This window comes from Muscardinus avellanarius (assembly GCF_963383645.1).
Source record: "Muscardinus avellanarius genome assembly, chromosome: 14".
Classification (NCBI taxonomy): Eukaryota; Metazoa; Chordata; class Mammalia; order Rodentia; family Gliridae; genus Muscardinus; species Muscardinus avellanarius.
The window spans coordinates 36589577-36613297 of NC_137800.1; the positions used below are offsets into that span (position 1 = coordinate 36589577).

General features: G+C 36.3%; 1 protein-coding gene across 23 annotated transcripts in view; it reads right to left on the reverse strand.

The window, feature by feature from the left end:
• The window catches only part of SORBS2 (sorbin and SH3 domain containing 2), a gene marked incomplete at both ends in the record, with an annotated part of 96201 nt that extends 74032 nt beyond the window's left edge, over positions 1 to 22169 (reverse strand). For 6 of the 23 annotated variants that reach the window (XM_080710625.1, XM_080710632.1, XM_080710619.1 and 3 more), the window contains 4 exons: positions 2267 to 2405; positions 17239 to 17363; positions 17578 to 17604; positions 22082 to 22169. In XM_080710625.1, coding sequence (XP_080566751.1) covers positions 2267 to 2405; positions 17239 to 17363; positions 17578 to 17604; positions 22082 to 22142 — 352 coding nt within the window. Of the gene's footprint in view, positions 1 to 2266; positions 2406 to 6068; positions 6531 to 15799; positions 16442 to 17238; positions 17364 to 17577; positions 17605 to 22081 lie in introns of those variants that run through there. The other 17 variants (XM_080710629.1, XM_080710628.1, XM_080710618.1 and 14 more) reach the window with 9 other exon arrangements.
• Between the last annotated feature and the right edge of the window lie 1552 nt (positions 22170 to 23721).

The window sequence follows — 23721 nt, forward strand, 5'->3', positions numbered from 1 at the left end:
CCCAGTCTAATCAAATACTCTCAACTCTGTTTTCACCTACAGTTCTTGAGAATATATGACCTACAGCTCATGAAATTAAAGTTAGCCATTTTTCTTATTATTCTTTTGTATTAGTATGATCTACTAAAACTTTTTTTTTTTTTTCAGTACTGTGGATGGAAGCCAGGGGCATTCTACCTCTGAGCTACATCCAAGCTCTATTTTTTATTCTTTGTTTTTGAAAGAGGGTCTCACTGAGTTGCAAAGGGCCTCACTAAGTAGTAGCTGAGGCTGTCCGTGAACCGTGATCCTCCTGTCTCAGCCTCCCAAATGCTGGGATTACAAGTGTGCACCACCATGCCCGGCAACACTTATTTTTGCAATTTTTTTTGTCCTCAATCAAATACAATGATTAGGGCTGAGTAGAGGGGCAAATTCTTATAAATTCTGCTCTCACCAGAGCAGTAGCCAATTGGAATTTGTTCAATGTGTATAATATAGGGAATTTCTCTCCATGTAGTATAGTTAGTATGTATAATCTACCCACCAATATGGTATAAAGCAAAGACTATCTATAGTTGAGTACTTATAGTTTTGTTGGGTAGGGTGGGCTTGAGAGTGGGGACAAAATTTTGGTCACCAAGGCAAGCAACTGGGTATAATGTAACACTTTGATAATCATTTTCAGAAAAATGTCATGGCTAGAATAATTTATAAAATCTTTTCTTTCTATATGTGATAATGCATAGTTCAATTACAAAAATTTAGATGTATCGGACTCCTTTTTTAATATTGAACTATGGGCTGATATTTACAGGGGAAATATATGGCCGAAGGAAGTTTTGCTCTTTTTACTGTATAAGAGCATCATTATATTTACAAATGATTCCCAGGAGTAGCATTATAGAAGGCATGTGTATATTTAGACTATTCTTTAATTAGTCCCATGGCTAAATTTGAAGGTGTACAGAGGTTTTGTTGACCCAAGCTGAGTTGCACCACAAGCATGGTGAATATTGTACTGAAGTCAATTTGGGAAGGGGAAGGGGTGATGCCTGCTGTCAATCAGGGAATGGCGGTGTCTTTTTCTCTCTGCTGCTGGTGTGTGGGGGCCAGATGATGTGCCCCGTCCTTTTCTGAGAGGCATGTGTAAGTGTGCTCTTCTCTACTTTTCTGCTTCCAGTTGTCCTAGAAGCTTTTTAGTTTTTTAACATCATGGAAGCTTTTTTCAGGCTGAATTCTTCTGATGGCTCAGTTTGGTACACATTTTAATATTTTGGGTTTTTAAATTGTGTTTTCTAAAACTAAGAAATATTTCTTTTATCATTTTGAACTATGTTAATACATTTTACCACAGAAGATGTTTTTTCTCTCTTTACATAGCACAGCATCTTTTCCAGGAGGCTTCAAAGTGTTTGTGAGGGCCCCCAAGTGACATGCTTAATTTTTTTTTTTTTTTTTTTTTTTGGTGGTACTAGGGATGGAACCCTTCTACCTCCGGGCTACACTCCCAGGCTTATTTTTTATATTTTATTTGGAAACAGGATCTCTTAAGCCAGTGAGGCTGGCTTCGAACCTGCACGATCCTCCTGTCTCAGCCTCCCAAGTGTGGGAATTATCAGTGTGTGCCACCATGCCCGGCGACATGCTTAAATTTTTAATGAACATTCTTATGTTTATTTTTTTCCTGGAGAAAAACTATATCTTTTATCTAATTCCCCAAAGGTTAAAAACCATCTCTCTATAAAATTGTGGAATCATCATTTAAGGAACTCTTAAGTGTCTCTTGTTTGGCTTCCCACTACCCTATCCCTGAATGTTGACCTCAGGTCTCAGTTTGAGTAGTAGTTTATTACTGTGTGAGCCAGCGCTTTACTGCTTTATTACTTTGTGAGGCAACCTGTCCCCATATTACACTGGTTAAGCAAGTCCTCCTTATATAAAGACAAAAAGAATATTCTACACTGAAAGTTCTCCCACAAAACAACAGCTGTCTTAATGAGGGAGCACTACATTAATGTTCTTTGCATAGTGTAGACTCTCTTTTCCCTTAACTGGATATCTTCTCTTCCTTTCTATTCACTCCCTTAATAGTCTTCTGCAGGAATGGCTGGGTGCCTGCTTTCTCCCAGGCTGAATCCTCTGCCTCAATTCCTCCCTTGGATGTGGTCATTAAATTGTGGTGCATTGAACACTCCTGCCTCACTTCAGTGCCTTGAAATTTTTCCCCATGTGGTTTCAACTTAGACTGACTTGTCATGGACACCATGGTGACCACATCACTTACCAAGAGATCTGCCATGCGGCATGATCATGCTGGAGTTGAGGGAGGCTGGGAGAGAATACGCGGAAGGGGAAAACGGCCTTTGATAGTAACTCATTGGACTCACGGCGCCTCCAGAGTTGCCATTCACTGTTATCTGGCTCTGAGAAAAGGACAGAGGCATCCTGTTATAGCACACAGCTCCCTGTAAACAGCACTCATTTAGGTGACAGAGAAAGACTTCCAGTCCCATGACAGCAGTCCACTGCCAGGTTCTTACTTATTTTGAAAACTGACATCACGGGGGCAGGGCATATTTTTTCAGTATCTTCTCTCTCTTCCGTTCTTTTAGGAAGTGACTCTCATCTATTAGGGAGCCCAGGAAGGATAAAGCAGCTGGCTAGTGAGCAGCCACTGTGCCAGTGGAGGCACCCAATGGTGTACAGGAGTCACTGCTGTAACAATGTGGAGGATGACTGTGTTCTCACAATCATGACTTTAGCAGTCAGAACAGTCACAGGCTTCTGCGTGCCGGATTTGAAATGAATGCCTCTGAGCTGAGGAAATGGGTTGGTGCTCAGATCTGCTGAGAGATATTCTCCAGTGAATGAAGGTTTCCAAAGCAAGGTGACTCATCTAAGAAACACGACTGTTGGATTTCTCATGAAGCAAACTGTTGTGGAAGAGTCACATACCCAGTGTCTCAGAAAGGCTCATCAAAACACCGCTTATCTCTACTTTGACCTCATTTAGCACTTTGTTTGATTTAATAATTTGCTTTGGTTGTTTTCTGCCTTAAGGTTTTGTATCCCCACAGGTATCTCAGGATTCTTGGTGGAGATGATCATATATACACTTCATATATATATATATATATATATATATATTGGAACATGAAAACCTGGTGCTAATGCATAGCAGATATTCAATAGGTGCACCTTCTAATTGAATTGAATTAGCTTAGTTCACAGCAGTGGAACTCAGGACTGTTTGTTCATGGCATAGCACTAAACACCAAGGAGGTTATGTAATGCATGCAAATGAGACAAAACATTAGGGTGGACATTTAGTTAAAGTTACCTGACAGCTAACAGATGAACACACATAAGCACATAGCTAAAAACCCATGATTTTTGAACCTTTTCTACTTATCTTAAAATAAAATGAACTTTTATATTACACAGGATTAAAACTTAGACAAGTAATTGTTTATTTCCATGATTTTCCTTTAAAAGAGGTGTTTTCAAATAACCTAGGTTAAATCTAATTTTGTTAGTCCATAGCCATACTACGTCCTGAAATTAATAAGCATTTCACTACAGGGATTGTACTTATTAAGTACTTCTTTAAGATGTTAAAAAAAAAAAGGGTCTCTTATCATAACCAACTGTATCTTGAGGACTTTTCCCTGAAGAGAGCTGGACATACAGGTGTGGGGCACAGGCCCCTCCAACGCCCCAGCAGCTTGCAGGACCCCTGGTGAACCATTGGAGGCATCATTGCCTCCATGCTCAAATCGAGTTCAGGGGAGCATTGTAAATATAACTTGCTATTGTTATAATGTGTTATAATTAATGTCAAAAGGAGGAACATTGTTTTTATTAAAAATTATCAGGTTGTTATAGGTTGAGCATCCCTCGTCTGAAATGCATGGGACTAGAAGTGCTTTGGATTTTGTATTCTTTTGGGCTTTGGATTATATATACATATATACATATCGTGAGGTAAGACCCAAGGTGCAATACAAAATTCATTTATGTTTTATGTAAGCCATATATACATACAGATATATATAAGATATATATATATATATATATATATATATATATATATATGTAATATATATATATTCTGAAATTATAATTTTGGTACCCCAGTGTTTTGACTGTAACCTGTCCCATGAGGTCAGGGGTAAAATTTTCCACTTAGAATACCATGTCAATGCTTACAAATTTTCCGATTTTGAAGCATTTTGCAGTATTGATTTTGAGTTAGAGATACTTAACTTGTATGTTTCTAAATTTAGAATACTGACCTGACTCTGGATCTTATTTTGGTGATTTCATTAATATTGATTAAGGGTTAAAACAATGAACATTGAAAGTAAATTTATTCTTTTGTGTGGTTAAGCTAATCAAAAGTTCATTAATTAAATGATACTATTAGAATTTTAGAAAATGCTTTAAGTTATAGTAAATTATTAGAAAAAACCATCTCATGAACAGCATATGTGCAATAAACACAATTAGAATTAGTTTCAGTTACAGGTACCTCTCATTGTGCACACATGACTATACATAACGCAAGATTCCAAAGAGTCTAAAAAACAGAAAATCTAATAGATTAGTTTTCACTGCTTTAGGTTTTTTGTTAAAGGTCCTAATAACGTTACTTAAAGTTTTTAAGAGTTAAGAACCACTAGAAGCCGGGTGTGGTGGCGAACGCTTGTAATCCCAGCATTGGGGAGGCTGAGACCGGAGGATCACGGTTCATGGACAGCCTCAGCTACTTAGTGAGGCTGTCTGCAACTCAGTGAGACCCAGTTTCAAAATAAAGAATTAAAAAATAGGGCAGGGGGTGTAGCTTGGAGGTCGAAGGCTCCTGGGTTCCATCCCAGACCCGCAAAAAAAAAAAAAAAAAAAAAAAAAAGAACCACTAGAAAGCACAGTAGGATGCAGGAGGTCCATTGGGCTGAGTATCCTGTATCAGTGGAATTATTTTTAGAATATGCATTATACTCAGACATTAAATGAATACTAAATTACATACAAAATTGTTGTCTTTCAGTTTTTGTAATTGCGTGTCATACTTATTTAACAATTCTATGTGCGAGAGTCGCAAACTTATGTCTTTGATAGAATATAGAAATTATGTAGCACAAATAAAATTTTGCTGATAACAATGTTCATTTGGAACTGCATCCTAATATTAATTTTGGAAAATATTCCAGTTTTTGCCTGAAGTCATGTGCCTTTCAAATGGAAGCCATTACCTCTATATTACCATGCAATTGAGAATCTGTGCCATAAAATTTTGAAGCATTTTAGTCATTAATAAATCATTTATTAGGGACTGCTGGACATATTTCAGTGATGTAACATGTGTGGAAGATATTTATATATTGCCATAAATAGGAGGCAAAGTATTGGCATGTAAAATAAAAAAAATGTATTAATAAATTTTTATACTGGAATGGCTCAGGAAAAATAGTTCCAAAACAATCATAGGGCTAAATTTCTGCAGTAAATTAAGATTATTTAACATCATTCATTATGTAGTACAAAAGAATTAAAAAGATGTGGTTGTTAGTGAAAGAGAAACAATAATTAGCTCCACGCACTCAATAATCACTAATGTAAGAAACAAGAGTATATTAGTAATTTGTACAAGGTACATTAATATGAGTGTGTGGGGAAAGTTATTGGCCAGGTATTGATGCTGAGTTAAAATTTTAGGCTTTCTTTATGCTGTAATCATAACAATATCATGATGTATACTTATTTAAATTCTGAGATAAATTCTTATTAAGGCAAACCCCTGGACAACTTACTAGCCATATAAACACACTAAACTCTAAGTAAATGATTTTATAGTTACCATAAGAAACTCTTAAATGAATGAAGAGACTATAAATAAACTTTTTAGCACAAAGTAGGCTTAATGAGGATGACTGTAGTAGATAGGGTCGCTGACAGATAGTGTAGAACCCATTTACCAATCAACACCTATGCGAATATAAATTCCCAGCTGCAAACTGAGATGGCAGATGAGAAATCAGTCCCTTTTTTAAAAAAATGATGGAGGTGAAGGAAAGAAGAATAATTACATGAGTGGCGGCAGGTGTGGTTAAGGTGGTGCCATCTGTCACAGCAGACCTGTGAGCCCAGGTTGGGGAAGGTGTCTCAGGACAGTCAGTGGTGTCAGAACCACCCATCTGCAGCTCAGCTAGAATGGCTGTGGAGGACTCACTCGCAGAGCGGGAGGAGTGCTCGCCCAGGGAGGAGTCTGTCCTGCGAGAGCCTGGGTCGTGGCTGTGGATAAGGCTTTCAGGAGCTAGGAGAGGGTTTGTATATGAACCATGTGACAGGCTCTGGGGTCTATGCAGGCACGAAGGCCCCAGATGGTCAGGTGGTGACGCTGGGCTGGAGCCACTGTTTGGTGACAAAGTGGTTTGATTAAAATGAATCACAGGAGAAGGGCACGAAGAAGAAGCTTCTGGTGTGGTTTGTCTGTGTGTCTGTGAAGCATTTACCTCCAACACATTGGCAGTTAAGTGCTGGTTTCCAAGCTGAGTTTGAGGGAAAAATAACAAAAAGAAAAATCAATTATCCAATTAACAAAAATGTCTTTTTTTTTTTTTTTGCAATGTGGCAGAGAAGACAAAGCATTGGTTTTATTTGCAAGAGCTTTAAGGCAATACAGTTAGTTGGGTTAGCTGACGACAACACAGTTCAGAAAAAGCATGAAAATGTGAAAAAAAAAAAAAAGAATCCATTCGGTGTTTTGGGAAACAAGACTAGTTTTCACACAAGCACTGCAATGTAAGTTTGGTAGTGGCTTGAGGGTGTTGGCATAAGGGATTTATCTTCAGGAGTTTCAGTTTTTGTCCTCATGACAGACAGTGAAATACTATCAGATGGTTATTGGTTGGCAGAATTATAGTTTGACCTTTACAAAGAGAAATCTTGTGATGTTGTCTTCTGATAGTCTTCCCATTGTCATAGTGTCCCCCATATATAAAGGGTTGACTCAATTTTTTTTTCTGAGTAGTGGATTTATATACCAATCAAACTAAAAACAAAATAGAAAGGAGATTTTGTTTCCTTTCCACTCAGTGAACCTGAATTGAATGAAATCTACTCACATGAAAAACGTGATTCCACCATGAAATAATAAAATGATTGAATTTAAAAATTTCCCAGCAGTCAAATAGAGGTTTCTATGTGTGAAAACAAAAACCGGTTACCGAGAATGGTTAGAATGTACCCTAGTTGGTTAGAACTGTTGGCATTAAATTTTAGGCAAAGGAGAAAGAAACGAAAGGAGAATTAAATGTTTAAGAACTTCAAAGGTATATATAATTCAAGAGCTAAACATGATGGTTTGTCTGGAGGAGGAAGGGTGAAGATGGTCCATTGAACATTTCTGTAGGCGTCTGTTGTAACTTAGATGATGTTTGACCCCATCTGTCAAATGTGATGGTAAGTATCAGACTCAGCAAATAATTGGAACTCTGAAGCATTTTTCTCCCTATTTATTCCCACTTTCCACAATGGAGGACTCTGGGGTGTTTGAGGTGGTGCCAACTATAAGATGGCTAAAAGTATTATGGAACATTAGTAAAGATGGGGAATGAATGAAAGAGAACTTATATGTATAGACTTAGAAATATTGCTCAGTAAAGATTTTAATAGTACCATTTGGTGCTCTTGGCCAGCTATCATTTTCATAACATCTGATGTCATGCAGGCTGTGGGCCTCATGAAAGTCATAATTATTTTTTTCTTAGACTTTTAATTGAGTACTTTAAAAAACTACTATATAAAAGGTTTTTCTGGGTCATAGATCCTTTAGTAAATCAGATGAAAGCTTCTAGTTCTTCTCTTAGGAAAAATATACAGATTCATATATACATAAAGTTTTGCAGAAACTTCAGGGTTTTATGAACACTAAAGAATATCTTTAATCTAATAAGGTTAAGAAATTCCAATGCTGAATGAGAAGATTTCTGTTTTCTCTTCCTTAGTAATCTTTTTAGTTGTTGTTTGAACAGCCACTTAAAATGTGTTATTTTTACTGTGTATAATTCTAACATCTATAAAATTGGCTGATTAATTTTAAGTTTCAGCTACCCATACTTAAAAATATTTCAATAGGAATGCATTCTTTGTATTAATATTTACAATAATGGCAGATTTTATTGGAGGTAAAAACTATAATACTATGAAACTACAATGACTATAACTTAAGACATTAAAATTTTGTTTTGAGTCTGGGTAGAATTCAGTATAAAGTAATCTTGGGATAGTCCAAGTGGAATTTCCTGTCATAATACAGTTTCACTAAGATAGTTTTTATATAATCTTGGAAATTTTTAGCTTTGCTTATCCTAAATGAAAATCCTGCTAAATATCATTAATCACACAAAAAAAAAGATTTGAATTTTCTACTTGAGTTTTTCCCTTTAAAATTAGAAGGAAAATTTAATGACTTTGACTCAAATGGGATCAACTTGCCATATCTATGACATGAAACATGTCAAATGTTAAAGCATATATTTTTTTGTGGTACTGGGGGTAGAAACCAGGGGTTTTTCTGCCTCTGGGCTATACTCCCAGACCTATTTTATACTTTACTTGGAAACAGGGTCTCACTAAGTTGCTGAGAGCCTCACTAAGTAGCTGAGGCTGGCTTCAAACCTGTGCGATCCTCCTGTCTCAGCCTCCCAAGTACTGGAATTACAAGCATGCACCACCACTCCTGGCTTTATATTTTATATTATATTATTTATGTTTATTTTATAATTATATTATTTATATTAAATATATTTTATATTTTTAATAAAGTAACCATGGTTATTAGTTTGTAAGTATGACTCTGAATCTGGGAATAGTCCTTATTTGTTTATTTGTTGTCAAAGAGATATCCACAAAAATATAACAGTTTCACATTTTGAATTACTCTCCCTAATTTTGAGTTTTTAAGGTGTGTGTGTGTGTGTGTGTGTGTGTGTGTGTGTGTGTGTGTGAAAGAGAGAGAGAATAGGTAACAAATGAAATGCCTGACTATATAAAATCATATTACACTTAAGTTTTTATAGATAAAATTATAAAATTCAATAATTAGTACCCCAACTATGTTTTTCCACAAAAAGTTTTGAAATGCCTTGGCAAAAGATGTCAGTTTTCTCTCAGACTACATGTTTTGAATCCTTTTACATGAGACTGATCTGCACATTAATGAACTACTCTCTAGATACAGCAGGAGAGGGAACCATCTCATACACTCTTCCCCAGAAAGTGTGAGAAGAGAAGCAGAAGCATATGAAAAAGAAAAAGGGATATTGTTTCACTCTGGAGTATTTCATAGTAGGAAAAACTAACTTACAAGAACAATTCTTCCCTACTGCATTTAGTGAAAGATAGTGAACAGTGAATGGCAGAAAACCATCCTGTTTTGTGTCTCCTTCTTTGCAAGATCATGTGAACCTAAGGTGTTTGAATATTCATCAAGGGTCACTAACTTTTTATGAATCTAAGTTGCTTTTTTTTTTTTGTTTTCCCTAATTACTTAGGGAGGAGCTAGAAATACTAGCTTGCTCCTTCCTGATACTTTAGACCTGGAAAGAGAGCTCTCTACCTGGTTATTCAAAATAGCATCGAGCCATTTGGTCTGAATGAATTCAACCCAGAATACTAAGAAGAACCTGTGGATAAAAAAGACCACTAAAGTAAGACTGGAACTTCCTTCCACTTACAACCAATTGATTTTTGACAAAGGTGCCAAAAATATATGCTAAAGAAAAGATCCTTTTCAACATGTTATACTGGGAAAACTGGAAAACCATATGTCGAAGAATGAAACTAGACCCTATCTTTCACTCTGCACAAAAGTCAACTCAAAATGAATCGAAGACCTAGAAATTAGACTCGAACTTTTTAATCATTAGAAGAAAACATAGACTCCAATGTACAAGTACTGGTAGAGACTTACTCAAAAAAGATCCCTCATCTTCAGAAATAAAATGGATGGCATCAAATTAAAAAGCTCCTGCACAGTTTGAAAACAATAAAAAATCCAAAGAAAGGCCACAGAATGGGAGAAACTTTTTGCTAGCTACTCCTAAGATATAGGGTTAATATCTAGAACATGTAAGAACTAGAGAAACAAAACACCCAACACACAAACAACCCCATCAAAAACTGAACAACTGAATGGATACTTTTCAAAGGAAGAAATAGGAGTGGCCAACAAATATATGAAAAAATGTCCAACATCACTTGGAATTAGAGAAATGCACTACCTGAAATTTTCACTACCCTGAAATTTTATCAAACTCCAGTTTGAATGGGGTTCATCAAGAATAAAAACACAAGCTGGGAGGCTGGCCTTAGCAACACAGCGAGGCCCTCAGCAGTTTAGAAAGAACCTGTTTCAAAATGAAAATAAATAGATAAATAAATAGGTCTGGAGATGTAGCTTGGAGGTAGAATGCCCCTGGGTTCAATCCCCAGAACCAAGGGATGGAGGGAGAATACAACAACAATAAATGGTGGCAAGGGGAAATAAGTCTTATGCGTTGTTGATTGGATTGTAAATTATTACAGCCATTGTGGAGGTCAGTATAGTGGTTTCTTCAAAGACTAGGAATGAAGCTGGGCATAGTAGTGCATGCTTATAATCCCAGTACTTGGGAAGCAGAGACAGGAGGATCATACGTTTGTGGCCAAATTTAGCAATTTGTGAGGCCCTCTGTAACTTAGACCCTGTTTCAAAATAAAAAATAAAAATCAAGCTGGTGGTGGATCTATAAAATAGAATGTTCCTGGGTTCAATCTCTAGTGCTAAACAAAGGTCTAGGAATAGAACAACCATATAGTCCAGCTTGTTAACAGCTGAGTCTCTAGTCCTTAGTTCTCAAAGAACATAAAAGATCTGCATTAAATAGAAGCCAAAGAGATTCGGCAAGTTTTTGTCCTTTTTCAACGGGACTGACAATAAATTGCACAAGACAGAACATAAGAGACATATTGGTTGAAAAATAGAGGCAGGATGGCGTACTAGTTGCTGTCAGACAAACTTGGGCACGTTGTTTAATTTACCTTGGCCTCTGTTTCTTCATATGTAAAATACAAGCATTCATAAAACACATCTCATAAAGTTTGTGAAAAGTAAGTGAAATAATGTAATTAAAGTGCTTGGCACAGTACATAGTATATTGTAAAAATTATCAAAAAATTAATCTTTTTATGGTACTGGGGATTGAACATAAGGACATTATGACATTGAGTTATACCCACAGACCATTATTATTATTGTTGTTATTATTATCATTTTAAGTTTGAAATAAGATATTGATAAGTTACCATGAGCTGGCCTCAAACCTGAGATTCTCATAATTTCTGGGATTACAGGTGTGCACTATGAGCCAGATTTATTTTTCCTATATGCAAATGAATTATTGCTTGTTGTATTTCCATTCTGTAGATTTTTTTGTTACTAAAGTGGCATGAATCGGGTTTTTAAAAATGAAAATGCTTAGAAGGCACAGGAATGCTTTGCACAAGACAGAGAGAAGAACTACAACATTAAAACTGCCATATACCAAGGGGAGAAGACATTGGCTTTCTTGACCCATGTGATGAACATGTAGAATGAAGGCAGTTTTAATGTTGTAACCTGACTCTATATTGGAAATACTTTTTAATAATTAGATCTCAGAATTGCCCAAGCACTGACTTGCTGCCTCAGAAAGTACGGGAGCTCTCCATTATGTGTACTTTAAGAGAGGCTGACTGCACCTCCACTGGGGGATATTATAGCAGATTTAAAAATCTGAGGTAATTTTAAAATTCAGATTGCTTTTCCAAATATTTTAACACACACACACACACACACACACACACACACACACACACACACACACAACACACATCAGATGGAGATCTAATAAATACACAAAGCAGTTACAGGACTGTGGTTGGCCAGACTAATGGAATACATCAGTAAGCAAGGCTGGTGTTGATGGGAATGGTCCAGAAATCATCCTCCGCAGATCTGTCTCTTTTCTATCACTTAATCCTGCTAACATTCATCCATCACTCTGTCTTCTCTAGCGCCTAGAAATTGATCCCATGAAGCAAAAGAAATGAGTTTTGCTCTCAACTGTATGACAGAAAGATAAGTTCCCTAGTAAACTCCCAACACGTGGGTGGTAGCCACTGTGGAAGTGAGTCTTTGGCAAGTGATTGATTATGTTGTTCCATAACCAAAGGTCTAAGTTTATCCTTTAGAAGCAAAGGGCAAATCACTTACAGATGCCGCAGAAGCCAGAGAGTGTTTTGCTGTCTTTTCAAAGCATCTGGCTTATATCTTCACTTATCTGATACTGAGCACAATGAGATACTATTAGCAAGAGTTTATTTGTTCACACAGAAACAGAAAGATAACATATTTTATTTTGTGGTCTCTACAAATTATCAGTGGTCAGTTTTTAAAAATGCAGTTTAAGCCGGGCGTGGTGGCGCACGCTTGTAATCCCCGTGCTTGGGAGGCGGAGACAGGAGGATCGCGCAGGTTGGAAGCCAGCCGCGCTGGTTTAAGAGACCCTGTTTCCAAATAAAAAAGTATAAAAATGGGTCTGGGAGTGTAATCCGGGGGTAGGAGGGTTTCCAGGAACCCTAGAACCACCAAAAAAATAAGTAAATAAATAAATAAATAAATAAATAAATAAATAAAATAAAAATGCAGTTTATAAAACCATATGTCAAATATGGAGGGGATTTCCAATAATAGCCTATAGCCTTCTTATTACTAATGGTCAGACTTTGATAAAACAAACATATGGACATAAAACTTCTAAAATATTAAAATTTGTTTTTCACTTGACTGGTTCGTATCACAGAGCTTACAGTGCTTGGCATTGGAGGCCAATTCTTTATAATTGTGCCTATCTAATTAATTTAAATAGTGTTGCTTATAGTGTTTGATGTTTATTAAGACTTCTTGCTACTGTGGAATGTAAGTATTTTAAATGAAAAGATCCATACTGTGAAAAACAATTACTTGGAAAACGAGACTGAAAATGATGTATGTTCCGATAGTAAAGATGTGGGAATGTACGAGCTGTCCATCAGCGGGTGAGTGGATAAAGACGGTGTAGTAGTGTACACATACAATGACTGTTCTTCAGCTGTAAAAGTGAAAGCAATTCTGCAATATGGTACCACATAGATGATCCTGGAGGACATGCTGTAAGTGAAATGAACCAGTCACAGAAGAACAAATACTGCATGATTCTACTTACACGAGGCATCTAAAATAGTCAAAGCTAGAAAAGCAGCAAGGAGAATGGTAGTTTCCAGGGCCACAGGCAGGAAGAAATGAGTTGCTATGAGATGTAGACTTCCACTAATTCAAAGTGGCTAAATTCTAGAGATCTTTTGTATTACCTTATTCCTATAGCTAATAGCCTTGTATAATACACCTAAAATTTGTTAAGAAAGTAGATCCCATAGTACACATTTTTACCAGTAAAAAAATAAAAACGATAATTAAAATCGCGACAGTTTTATGCCATCTTTGGCCAACCATTAGAAGATGACATACTCGTCTTGAGACAGATTGTTAGTCTGAGCCAGGGGAGCTGCTGCATGACCCTAATCCAAGTATTTGGAAGGCCGAGACAGGAGGATCATAGGTTTGAGGCCAGCCTCAGCAACTTAACAAGACGCAGCAACTTAGTGAGACCCTGTTTCAAATTAAAAAACAAAATAAGGCTGGAGGTGTAGCTCAGAGGTAGAAAAAATTTTCCTGGTTTCAATCCTTAGTACCACATAGACAAAAATTGTTTGTCTAAGGAAATAAAGTTTTATTAATTAGTAAAAAAAAGTTATGTATTGTTGAAAATAATAGATTTCATTTTCTCAATTTTAAGCATAATTTGTAAAAATGATATTTCAAAATAATATTATAACAATAACATTATTATAACAAAATAATAACTCTATGTTGAGGAATGACTCTGTAGTAGGCACAATGTCAACCTTCTTATATGCAATTTTTTTCTTTTTTTGTGTGATATTGGGGATTGAACCCAGTGGCATTCTACCTCTGAGCTACACTCTCAGTCCTATTCTTTTATTCTTTTTTTTTTTTTTTTTTTGGTGGTACTGGGGTTCCTGGAAGCCCTTCTACCTCCGGGCTACACTCCCAGACCTATTTTATATTTTTTGAAACAGGGTCTCTTACGCCAGCGCGGCTGGCTTTGAACCTGCGCGATCCTCCTGTCTCCGCCTCCCAAGCGCGGGGATTACAAGCGTGCGCCACCACGCCCGGCCTTTTATTCTTTATTTTGAAATAGGGTCTCACTGAGTTGCAAAGGGCCTAAGTAGCTGAGGCTGGCTATGAACCGTGATCCTCCTGTCTCAGCCTCCCAAATACTGGAATTACAAGCATGAGCCACCATACCCAGCCCTCTTTTTATTGTTTTTATCTAAGTAAAAAAAATAAAATAGAGCTAGGGGTGTAGCTCAGAGACAGAATGCCCCAGGCTCAGTCCCTAGTACACACACACACACACACACACACACACACACACACACACCACACACACATCATTTATATATATATATATATATATAATATATATTTATCAAAAGATAAATATTTAAGGATATATCAAATATATGTTTTAGATGATCTTTAATAACTTAGCTACAGGAAATAGTATTATACAAACTCTTATATTGAGTGTTTGCTCTGTCCTAAGTGGCTCTAATAGCTTCTAGTCTTTCCATAATATATGAAGTAGCAATTAATTAATATCTTCATTTCTTTGTTCAGATTCTAGAGAATTTAGGACAGATACTTCATCACACAGTCAAGGACAGAGCCTGGGTTAAAATCTATACTTTATCCTTAAAGCTTCTCTTAACACTACACTATTTTGTGGAGAAGCCAAAAAGAACGTATTTCTCTTCCAAACAAATAATATATATCAGAAAAATGCTACTAACAGAGAATTTAACATATATGGAAACATTTTCTTACTAAAAGTCTGAGAAATACAATTTGATTAATGTACTTTCTGAAGTAATGCTAAACTGATCAAGTTCATTGAAAATTAATACTGAATTATAAAAGGCATAAATGCTGCATAAATAGGCATAAACACTAAGGTATATGTACTGCTGGAAAATATGGTGTGTTTCTTGACAAAGTGAATTACAATTGACAATTATTTTGAGAAATTGGGTATACTTAATCTCCCTAAAACCTATAATTACTTTAATTGGGTTGCCGTATCTTAAATAATAACTGACCTATCAATGATTTCTAATATATATCTAGAAGAAAAAATACTTTTAGAACATAATTTCTAATTAAAAGTTTTCGACATGCATGCATGTGTTTGTTTTTGTATTTAAATTAAAAGATACAAAGAATCCAGGTTTGGTGGTAAATGCTTATAATCCCAGTATTTGGGAGGCTGAGACAGGAGGACCACACATTCACAGCCATGCTTAGCAGTTTAGCGAAGTCCTCTGCAGCTTAGTGAGACCCTATTTTTTTTTTTTTAAATAAAACTGGACTGGCGGTTTAGCTAGGGGGTAGAAGGCACCTCTAGGTTCAATCCCTAGTTCCACATATATACACACACACATAAAGATGTTTGCTGATGAATTTAGTCAAGGTTTAAATTGTAAGATGGTTTCTTTCTCCTTTCCCTCCTGCTTGCAAACTAACAAAGCATTAGATAATCTAAGAAGACCAAACTAAAGGTGTTAGTGTCTCTTCAAATACACATGTAAGAGGAGACTGGAAAGCGGAATGTACCACCCGGCAGTCTGAGGACTGAGAGGCCGCAGCAACTGCAGATTTTTGTCTCTCGTGCTGAAGCGGTTTCCTTGTAGTCTCTGGAGAAAGCTCAGGTGGCTGTTTGTGGCTTTCAGGATCATGTCCTGAAAGGGGAGCTATCTGAATGGAAAGAGATGCTGTGTGTATCTCGGGCGCTGGGTTAGGGGGTGGTGAGCAAGGCCTTTTGAAAAGTGATGGTACTTCAGAGGGTTTGGGAAACTGTGGCATATTAAAGGGGATGCTGTTTCTGAGATCCTGGTGAGGGGTCAGTTTTAAGGTAGAAATTCTCCGAGTTTGGGAATCTTGCACATAGTCCTCTTGTAAAAATGGGGGATTGTTGTCAGCAAACGGTGCAGGACTTGTGCTGGAAGCTGCTGGTAGTGGGTTAGTGATTTTTTGTGTATATGACACGGTTGTGTTGGATTCTTCAGAATACACAATTGTCTGGCTAGAATCTTCATTAGAATGCATGGTTCCCTGAAGAGAATTTCTGCTCGTAAGGTACTCTGTACAGGAAGGAGTTTGTGCGTTAGTTACTAATGAGCCTAAAATGTCAGACTTTGTGTGGTTGGATATCACGGAGTTACAAAAGCTCTCTTTTCTAGCTGGTGGAAGGGGTGCCTACGTGGCCAAAAGCATCCGGAAAAAGAAATGATGTTGAAGGAAAAACAGAGAGAAAGTCAAAGTTAGTCATGAGAGAAACCAGCATCAATCCTGTTCTTAAGAAGGAAAGCAATGTTGTACCTTCTCATTATGCTATACGTTTTGTGGTCTGGATTAAGCCTATCTTCATTTCCACTAGAATGCATTTTAATTTATTATCAATAACTGCCCTCTGCGGAAATGTTGTTGTTGTTGTTGTTGTTTGCTTTGGTTTTAATATACAAAGTTTGCCTTCGTCCACATTCTGGGAAATTATGTCAAAAGTAAACATATGTTCTCTTGGTATATTTTTAGACCTTGAGGCATAAGATTTATTTAGTCACATTGTTTTATGACATTTTTCATCCTTATGGCACGATTTTACCGATATCTTCAACACAGAGTCCTTTCAGTTAACAAAGTGAACAGTTCTGTAACTCACATTTACCGAACGTGTAATGTATCGCTGACTTCATGAGTCTGAAACTCAAACATCAGCTGCTGGCTTTCTAATGATCAGAGTGCATCCTAAACGGCATGTGAGAAGCTGATTGACTTTGATGGACTTAAGCAGAAAAAAATGCACACACAGAAAAACACCTGTTTTGAACTTAAAACTTGTTCTCCAAGTTGTAAATGAAATCTGGCAAGCAGAGCAAATACAGAGATGTATTAGAAATAAAACCCTAGAAAAGAGGTTGCTAAGAAAAAGGTTGCAGAGCAGTTGTCTAACAACCAGGCTCTACAGTAACAGACAGAACAGTGTGCAGGATTACCTGGGTTGGTGATTTTTTTTCTTGCAGGTTTGGTCGAACACTTCTAAAGCCTTTTGCTGCAAGAGAGGAATATGTAGCATCTCCGTTCAGTGTCTCTTGATTTCGATCATTGTAAGACCTCCAAGCTTTCGTTAAGAGAAAACAAATCGGATACAAAAATATCTATGTTCACTTAAACAATTTTTTAAGAAATTTATATTTATTTCTAAAATTGAAGTTTAATTTAATTTGCTTAACAGTATATGCAATTTAAGTTCAAATGAAGTCTATGATGTGGCTATGAATATGTAAAATAAAATCCTCACAACAAGTGGAATATTCAGAATGTCTTTTCTGTACCTGAGTCTGGTGACTGAGAATCACGCCCTAGAAAAAAAAATGTTGAAATTAATGATAGGGTGCAATAAAATATTTGTAAAAGAACCATATGCATTGTTTTTGCAGACATTATCTCAGTTCTAAAACTCTGGGTATGTCAAATACAATAATAAGAGGTTTGTGTATTAATTTTAACTTTAGTGAAAATATCCTTTATAAATATCTGTGATGTATAATTAACACAAATATCAAACACCAATTTTTCCTTTCAGTAATCTTGCAACCATGTAATTTGAAGCTTATTGTTGCCCAAGATGAATATGTGAATTTCTGAATATCAAATTAAAGGATCAAAAAGGATCTGATCTGTAAACAATGGATAAGTTTCTTAGAATCAAATCAAATCATTAGGTTATAAGCTCTGTTACTGACTGTATTTAACTCCTGTATTAGAAAGAGACAAGGTTTACATTTTTAGTTTGTGGGTTTTTTCCTATTTTTGCCAATATAAGATATAGTTTAATATATAAATAAAAAGGTTTTGATAAAACTTATTTTGAGGGTTCTTTTCATACTAACGAACGGTAAATGTGTCTACCATATTATGACATATTTTAAAGTTATTCTCTATACTTTTAGTTTTCTTATTATTATTGGAAAGTCATTTTTATTCAAATATAAAAGAACAATTACAATGTATTATATTGTATTTTAGCTCCTAAGCTATGGGAAATAAATTTCAGTACCAATAAATTGCTTTTTTTTTTTTTTTGGTGGCACTGGGATTCCTGGAAACCCTTCCTGGCACCTATTTTTATGCTTTTTTTATTTGGAAACAGGGTCTCTTAAGCCAGCACGGCTGGCTTTGAACCTGCGCAATCCTCCTGTCTCTGCCTCCCAAGCTTGGGGATTACAAGCGTGCGTCACCACGCCCGGCAATAAATTGCTTTTGATAATGTGGCTAGAATTGGCTTAAACATATACTTATTTTTAATTTTATTGAAATTTTACACTTAAGAATCTTCTACATGCACAATTGACATAACTAAATATGAACATTTGAGGTTATCAATACATATTTTTTGGTTCTATTAAACCACATGGTGAACTTTATGTAGATATGTACTTAGCCTTGACCTTGGAAAGGATCCTAGAATTCATATAACCTGCTGTCTGATTCCTGGATTCCTTCTATGTGCTAATTCAGAATGAAGCAATGCCTTTTAATATTTTTAATAAAGCTTACATTAATGATTTAAGTCTTTTTGAAGGGTGTGATTCTTTGAGGCTACAGAAGTATACAACATTTCAGTTTCTTTAAAATAAATACAATTATAGATACTTAAAACACCCTAACCTTGATCTGCTATTATTTTTAGTCTTCAAAACTTCTGAAAATGATCCCACCTGGATACCATTCACTGTAGCCCTGCTTTTAGGTTATCCCTGCCAAGAAATCTTGGAAAAGGGAGAACACCTGTGGTTTGAACCAAGTAAGAAATAGTGTTCTATGTCCACATCAAGTAAAGAGAGTAAGGGCACAAAAAATCAAACGCTGAGCAGATCAAGGATAAGCAGATGCAGGGGAAAAATGGGTATTTCCCGAATATTGACCATTACCGATGATCATTCACTCCTGGAAAAGCAGAGCTATAATTCTAAGGATTCGATTCCTTGGTTTCTAGAGTTCTTTGTAGACACCATTTTTTACCTGACAATTTAAGAATGTCAAAATGGGGTAGGTTTGTCTTCCCCTTGATTGTTTTGCATCTGAGAATAAAAAGGTTCTTTTGTTTTTGTTTTCTGGTACTGGGGATTGAACCCAGGGGCATTCTACCTCTGAACTACATCGCCAGCCCTTTTTATTTTTTGTTTTGAAAAAGAATCTCGCTAGGTTCCTCAGAGTATTGCTATGCTTCCCACTCCGTTCTTGAAAGTGCAATTCTCCTGTCTCAGCCTCCCAAGTACTGGGATTATGGATATGGCCACCCCAGCTCACTTAAATTGGGTCCTTGAGAGTTAGGAACTGTGAAGGGTCTTCACTGGTACCATAGGCTTGCCCTTGGTCCAGGTTCAAGTTGGTTACCTGCCAGAGATGTGGTTTAAGATGTTCCTGGTTTAGTGTCAGGGGTTGGACTGGATGCTCTTAAAGGTGTTTATAAACTTTATGATTCTAAGTTGCTATTTCTATGTGTCTGGGCTGGTGATATCTGTCACATGATAATCTTTGCTCTCAGGTTTTATTTAAATTTCTCCTGTTTCAGCCTTCCAAGTACTGGGATTATAGGTTTAAAAGAATTCATGTAAAATTAATTAAATTCAAGTCAACTAATTGAATGCCTACTATGTTTCTAAGTGCTACCATAGGCCTTTTCATTTATTTTCTTCATGTATCTAATTAAATTCAGACAAATCCTTGTTCATTTGGCAAATGATAACATTCTCAGAGAAGCAGGAAAATTACTTTTTTTTTTGGTTTGTTTTTCGGTACTGGAGATGGAATCCAGGGGTATCCTACCTCTGAGTTATATCCCCAGCTCTATTTTTTTATTCTTTATTTTGAAACAAGGTTTCACTGAGTTGTGAAGGGCCTCACTAAGTAGTAGCTGAGGCTGTCCAAAAACCACAAATCCTGTCTCAGCCTCCCAAAGCTGGACTTTTTTTTTGTGGTACTGGGGATAGAACCCAGGGAGTCTAATACCATCTTTTGGTGGTCACTTTGGTAAATAATAATAAAGTGGCCTTGTTAAAGCAACATGTTGCTTTAGGGTACATATCAGTAGTCCACATTTGAGATTTTAAAATGTTTTTTTTATTGGCCCAAATAACAATATTCATGGTATAGGTTTTCCAGTTAAATATGGCCCTAACCTGTATTTTATTTTCCTATTTGTTTTTATTCTCTTTTCTTTGAAATATACGATGTCAATATGTCTGTGTATTTTTTAAATACCTTTTCATGTTCATACACACATGAGCAAATATGTACAAATATATCTAGAAAGATTTTCTAAACTAAAATGAAATAGTACAACAGACATTGCAATGTAACTTTATTTTTCATGTTTTATTTTTTGGTATTGGGGATCGAACCCAGAGGGATTCTCTCTGAGTGTACCTCCAGCCCTTGTACGTTTTAAAATTTTGGAACAGGGTCATGCTAAGTTTTGAGAGTAGGGTCTTGCTAAATTTCGGAGGCTGGCCTTGAACTTCTGATCCTCCTGTCTCAGCCTCCTGAGACTCCTGGGGTTTGCTGGATTCTCTTTGATCTCCCATAGCTGCAGCCTGCTTCGAATACAAACTGTGTCTGCAGATTTAGGAAAGTCATGACAAACCATTGCTATAGACATCCACCTTTGTGAATGCCAAAACATTACATTCTGTATTACATTCCAGGGTACATTTTTATCTGTGGGTTCATATTAATCTTTCTTTTGTGTGTGTGTGTGTGTGTGGTACTAGAGATTGAACTCAGGGGCATTCTACCTCCAAGCTATATCCCTAGCTCTTTTGATTTTTTGGTTTGGAAACAGTCTTGCTAGGTTACTAAGAGTCTCACTATGTTGCTGAGGCTGTCTTCCAACCTTTGATCCTCCTTTCTCAGCCTCCTACGTACTGGGATTATAGGTAAGTGCTACCATTCAGAGCCATACGATTTTACATATGGGCATGATCATTATTGCCTGTAATTCTAATACTTGGGAGGCTGAGACAAGAGGATGAGGACTGCACATTTGAGGCTAGGCTCAAAATTTAGCAAGCCCCTCAGCAACTTAGGGAAGCCCTGTTTCAAAATAAAAAATTAAGCCGGGCATGGTGGCACATGCCTGTGATCCCAGTACTTGGGAAGCTACGGCAGGAGAATCACAGATTCAAAGCCAGCCTTAGCAACCTAGCAAGGCTCTCAGCAACCTAGAAAGACCCTGTTTCCAAATAAGAAATAAAACCAGTGTAGGAGTGTAGCTTGGAGGTAGATTGCCTCTGGGTTCAATGCACAGTACCAAAAATATATTTTTGACATGTGTAAAATGTGTTTTAGAAGAGTCTTTGCTGACTAGAGGTTAAAGTCTTTTGTCAAAACCAGTATTTCATCATTCAGCTTGTGATCTTTGGTGAAGAAACAAATGAATGAATTTCACTTTCCTAAAAATCTCTCTTCCTGACCCCCTAGAAGAACATGTGAAGTGTTTTAATGAATTGTTATTCTACTTTAGTTCATGTGGTAACAAAGACTTAAAATTATTAATGCTTGTAGTTATTCAGCATATATTTATCAAGTCACCATAGTTTTTAATTAGAATTTTAACTGTTTCCTGCAAGACATCAGTTTTCTTTGACTTTTTATTTTAAGGACAAAAACAGTCCAAAGGGACAAAGGCTATTCTCAGGATAAGAAAAACGAGAACCTGCAGAGCACTTGAAGGGTATTTATAGCCCCTGTACTCATCCACACAAGATAATTCTGGAGAGCAAAGTCAGGTAACGGCAGTCGCATGTGACATCCTGTGAGTTAGTGGTATTATACCTGCAGCCAATAGGTTTGGAGAACTTTGAACTCTCTTCACAGATGTTAGCGTGACAGACATGGCAGCGCGCTTGCGAGCACACCCACCGCTATCTGGAAGCAAAAAAAATGATATAGCAGAAGCCAAGACAACAGAGAAAGCACATGCAGTCTCATGCGTTTTATGTGAAAGGTGCCAGACACTCATGAGAAAGATGAAGAGTCAGAATTAGTAATTACAGAATACATCTGCAAATTTCACACCCATCCCCAAAGTAAAACAGACAGGACAAAACAAAAAACCCAGGGGTCTCAGAAATAGATGCCAATGCTATAGGGAAAGAACAAAAGAGTTTATTTCTAACATTCAGTGATTTTCCTTTAATGAAAATCTGGGCACAGAGCTCGACTGTGTTTATTTATTTAAATTCAGTGCATATTAAATTTGTAAGAGGTGTAGCTAGCATCTAGAATTATGGATTACCTGTATTCTCTGGTTAAAAACCATGGTATAACATACTTGTGTTTCAATTGTTTAGGTTTTACTATATTGTAGCTATTTTGATACCTGGAGAGAGTTTGAATAATTCTTGAAATAAAAGTTATTAAGTGACATGGCATGATACATTTGATAATACAGAATTCATTACTAAAAACATATCACTATGGGAATTTCATCTTCCCACAGTTATGAAAATTACTAGCCTAGTTAAAATTGGGGACAGCATTGATAATTACAGTATTCTAATGACCATGTTAAAATTAGTTTATTGCTTTTATACTTTTGAACAATATGTGTACTGTGATCTATATTTATACTTAAGCAAATCATAATGCAATGTAAAATAATTGCAAAAGCAGGAGACATTTTATGTGCTACGAGAAGGTAAGACTTCTCGTAGGAAGGCAAGTTTCCTAAAGTTGAAATGTTAATGTTCTATTTATGAAGAGATTCCAAGTCCATTTCCACATTCTTTCATAATATAGCATGTGCAATAGTTTCCCTCATTCTCCTCATTTGCTCATTGTGACAGTTATGGTAAAATGACAAATAATATAGGCATCAATATGTTATATTTGTCACACGCTATTCCTATTTTTCCTTTTTTTATTTCTAAGCGAAATGCATTTAGTCGGTTTATTATTGTAATCGCAAATAGTAAAGCCAAGAGATCAAAAAATAGATGGAATTTTTCTTATGTAAAAATATAATTTAAAATGTTTGTTGAAAATTACAAATTTTAATGTAGAAAACAATAAAACCAGAAAATAACTTGAAAGGACCTTGAATGAAAATAAGCCAAATGAATGGAAGACTAGAACTAAGAATCAAAAGGGAAAAACATGGATGGTAGAAACTTAGAACTGACGATGCCTTCAAGAGAGGCACCAATAGGATTTTAACCGAGTTGGCAAACTAAAAATAGCTAGAAAATGTCAGTGTCTGCTAAAATGGAGGTAGTATTCAACAACATAGAGAGTTGGGATAGGCATCAAAGGTGCTGAAAGTGAAAACTGCCATCACTCTAAGAGTGATGTTATTTGCCAGCTCTGTTGATTCTGAACATCTAAAAACAAGCAAAAAACAAAAAACAAAAACAAAAACAAAAAAACAAAAGAAAAGAAAGAAAATTCCAGAATGAGAAGACTCAGGGCCATTG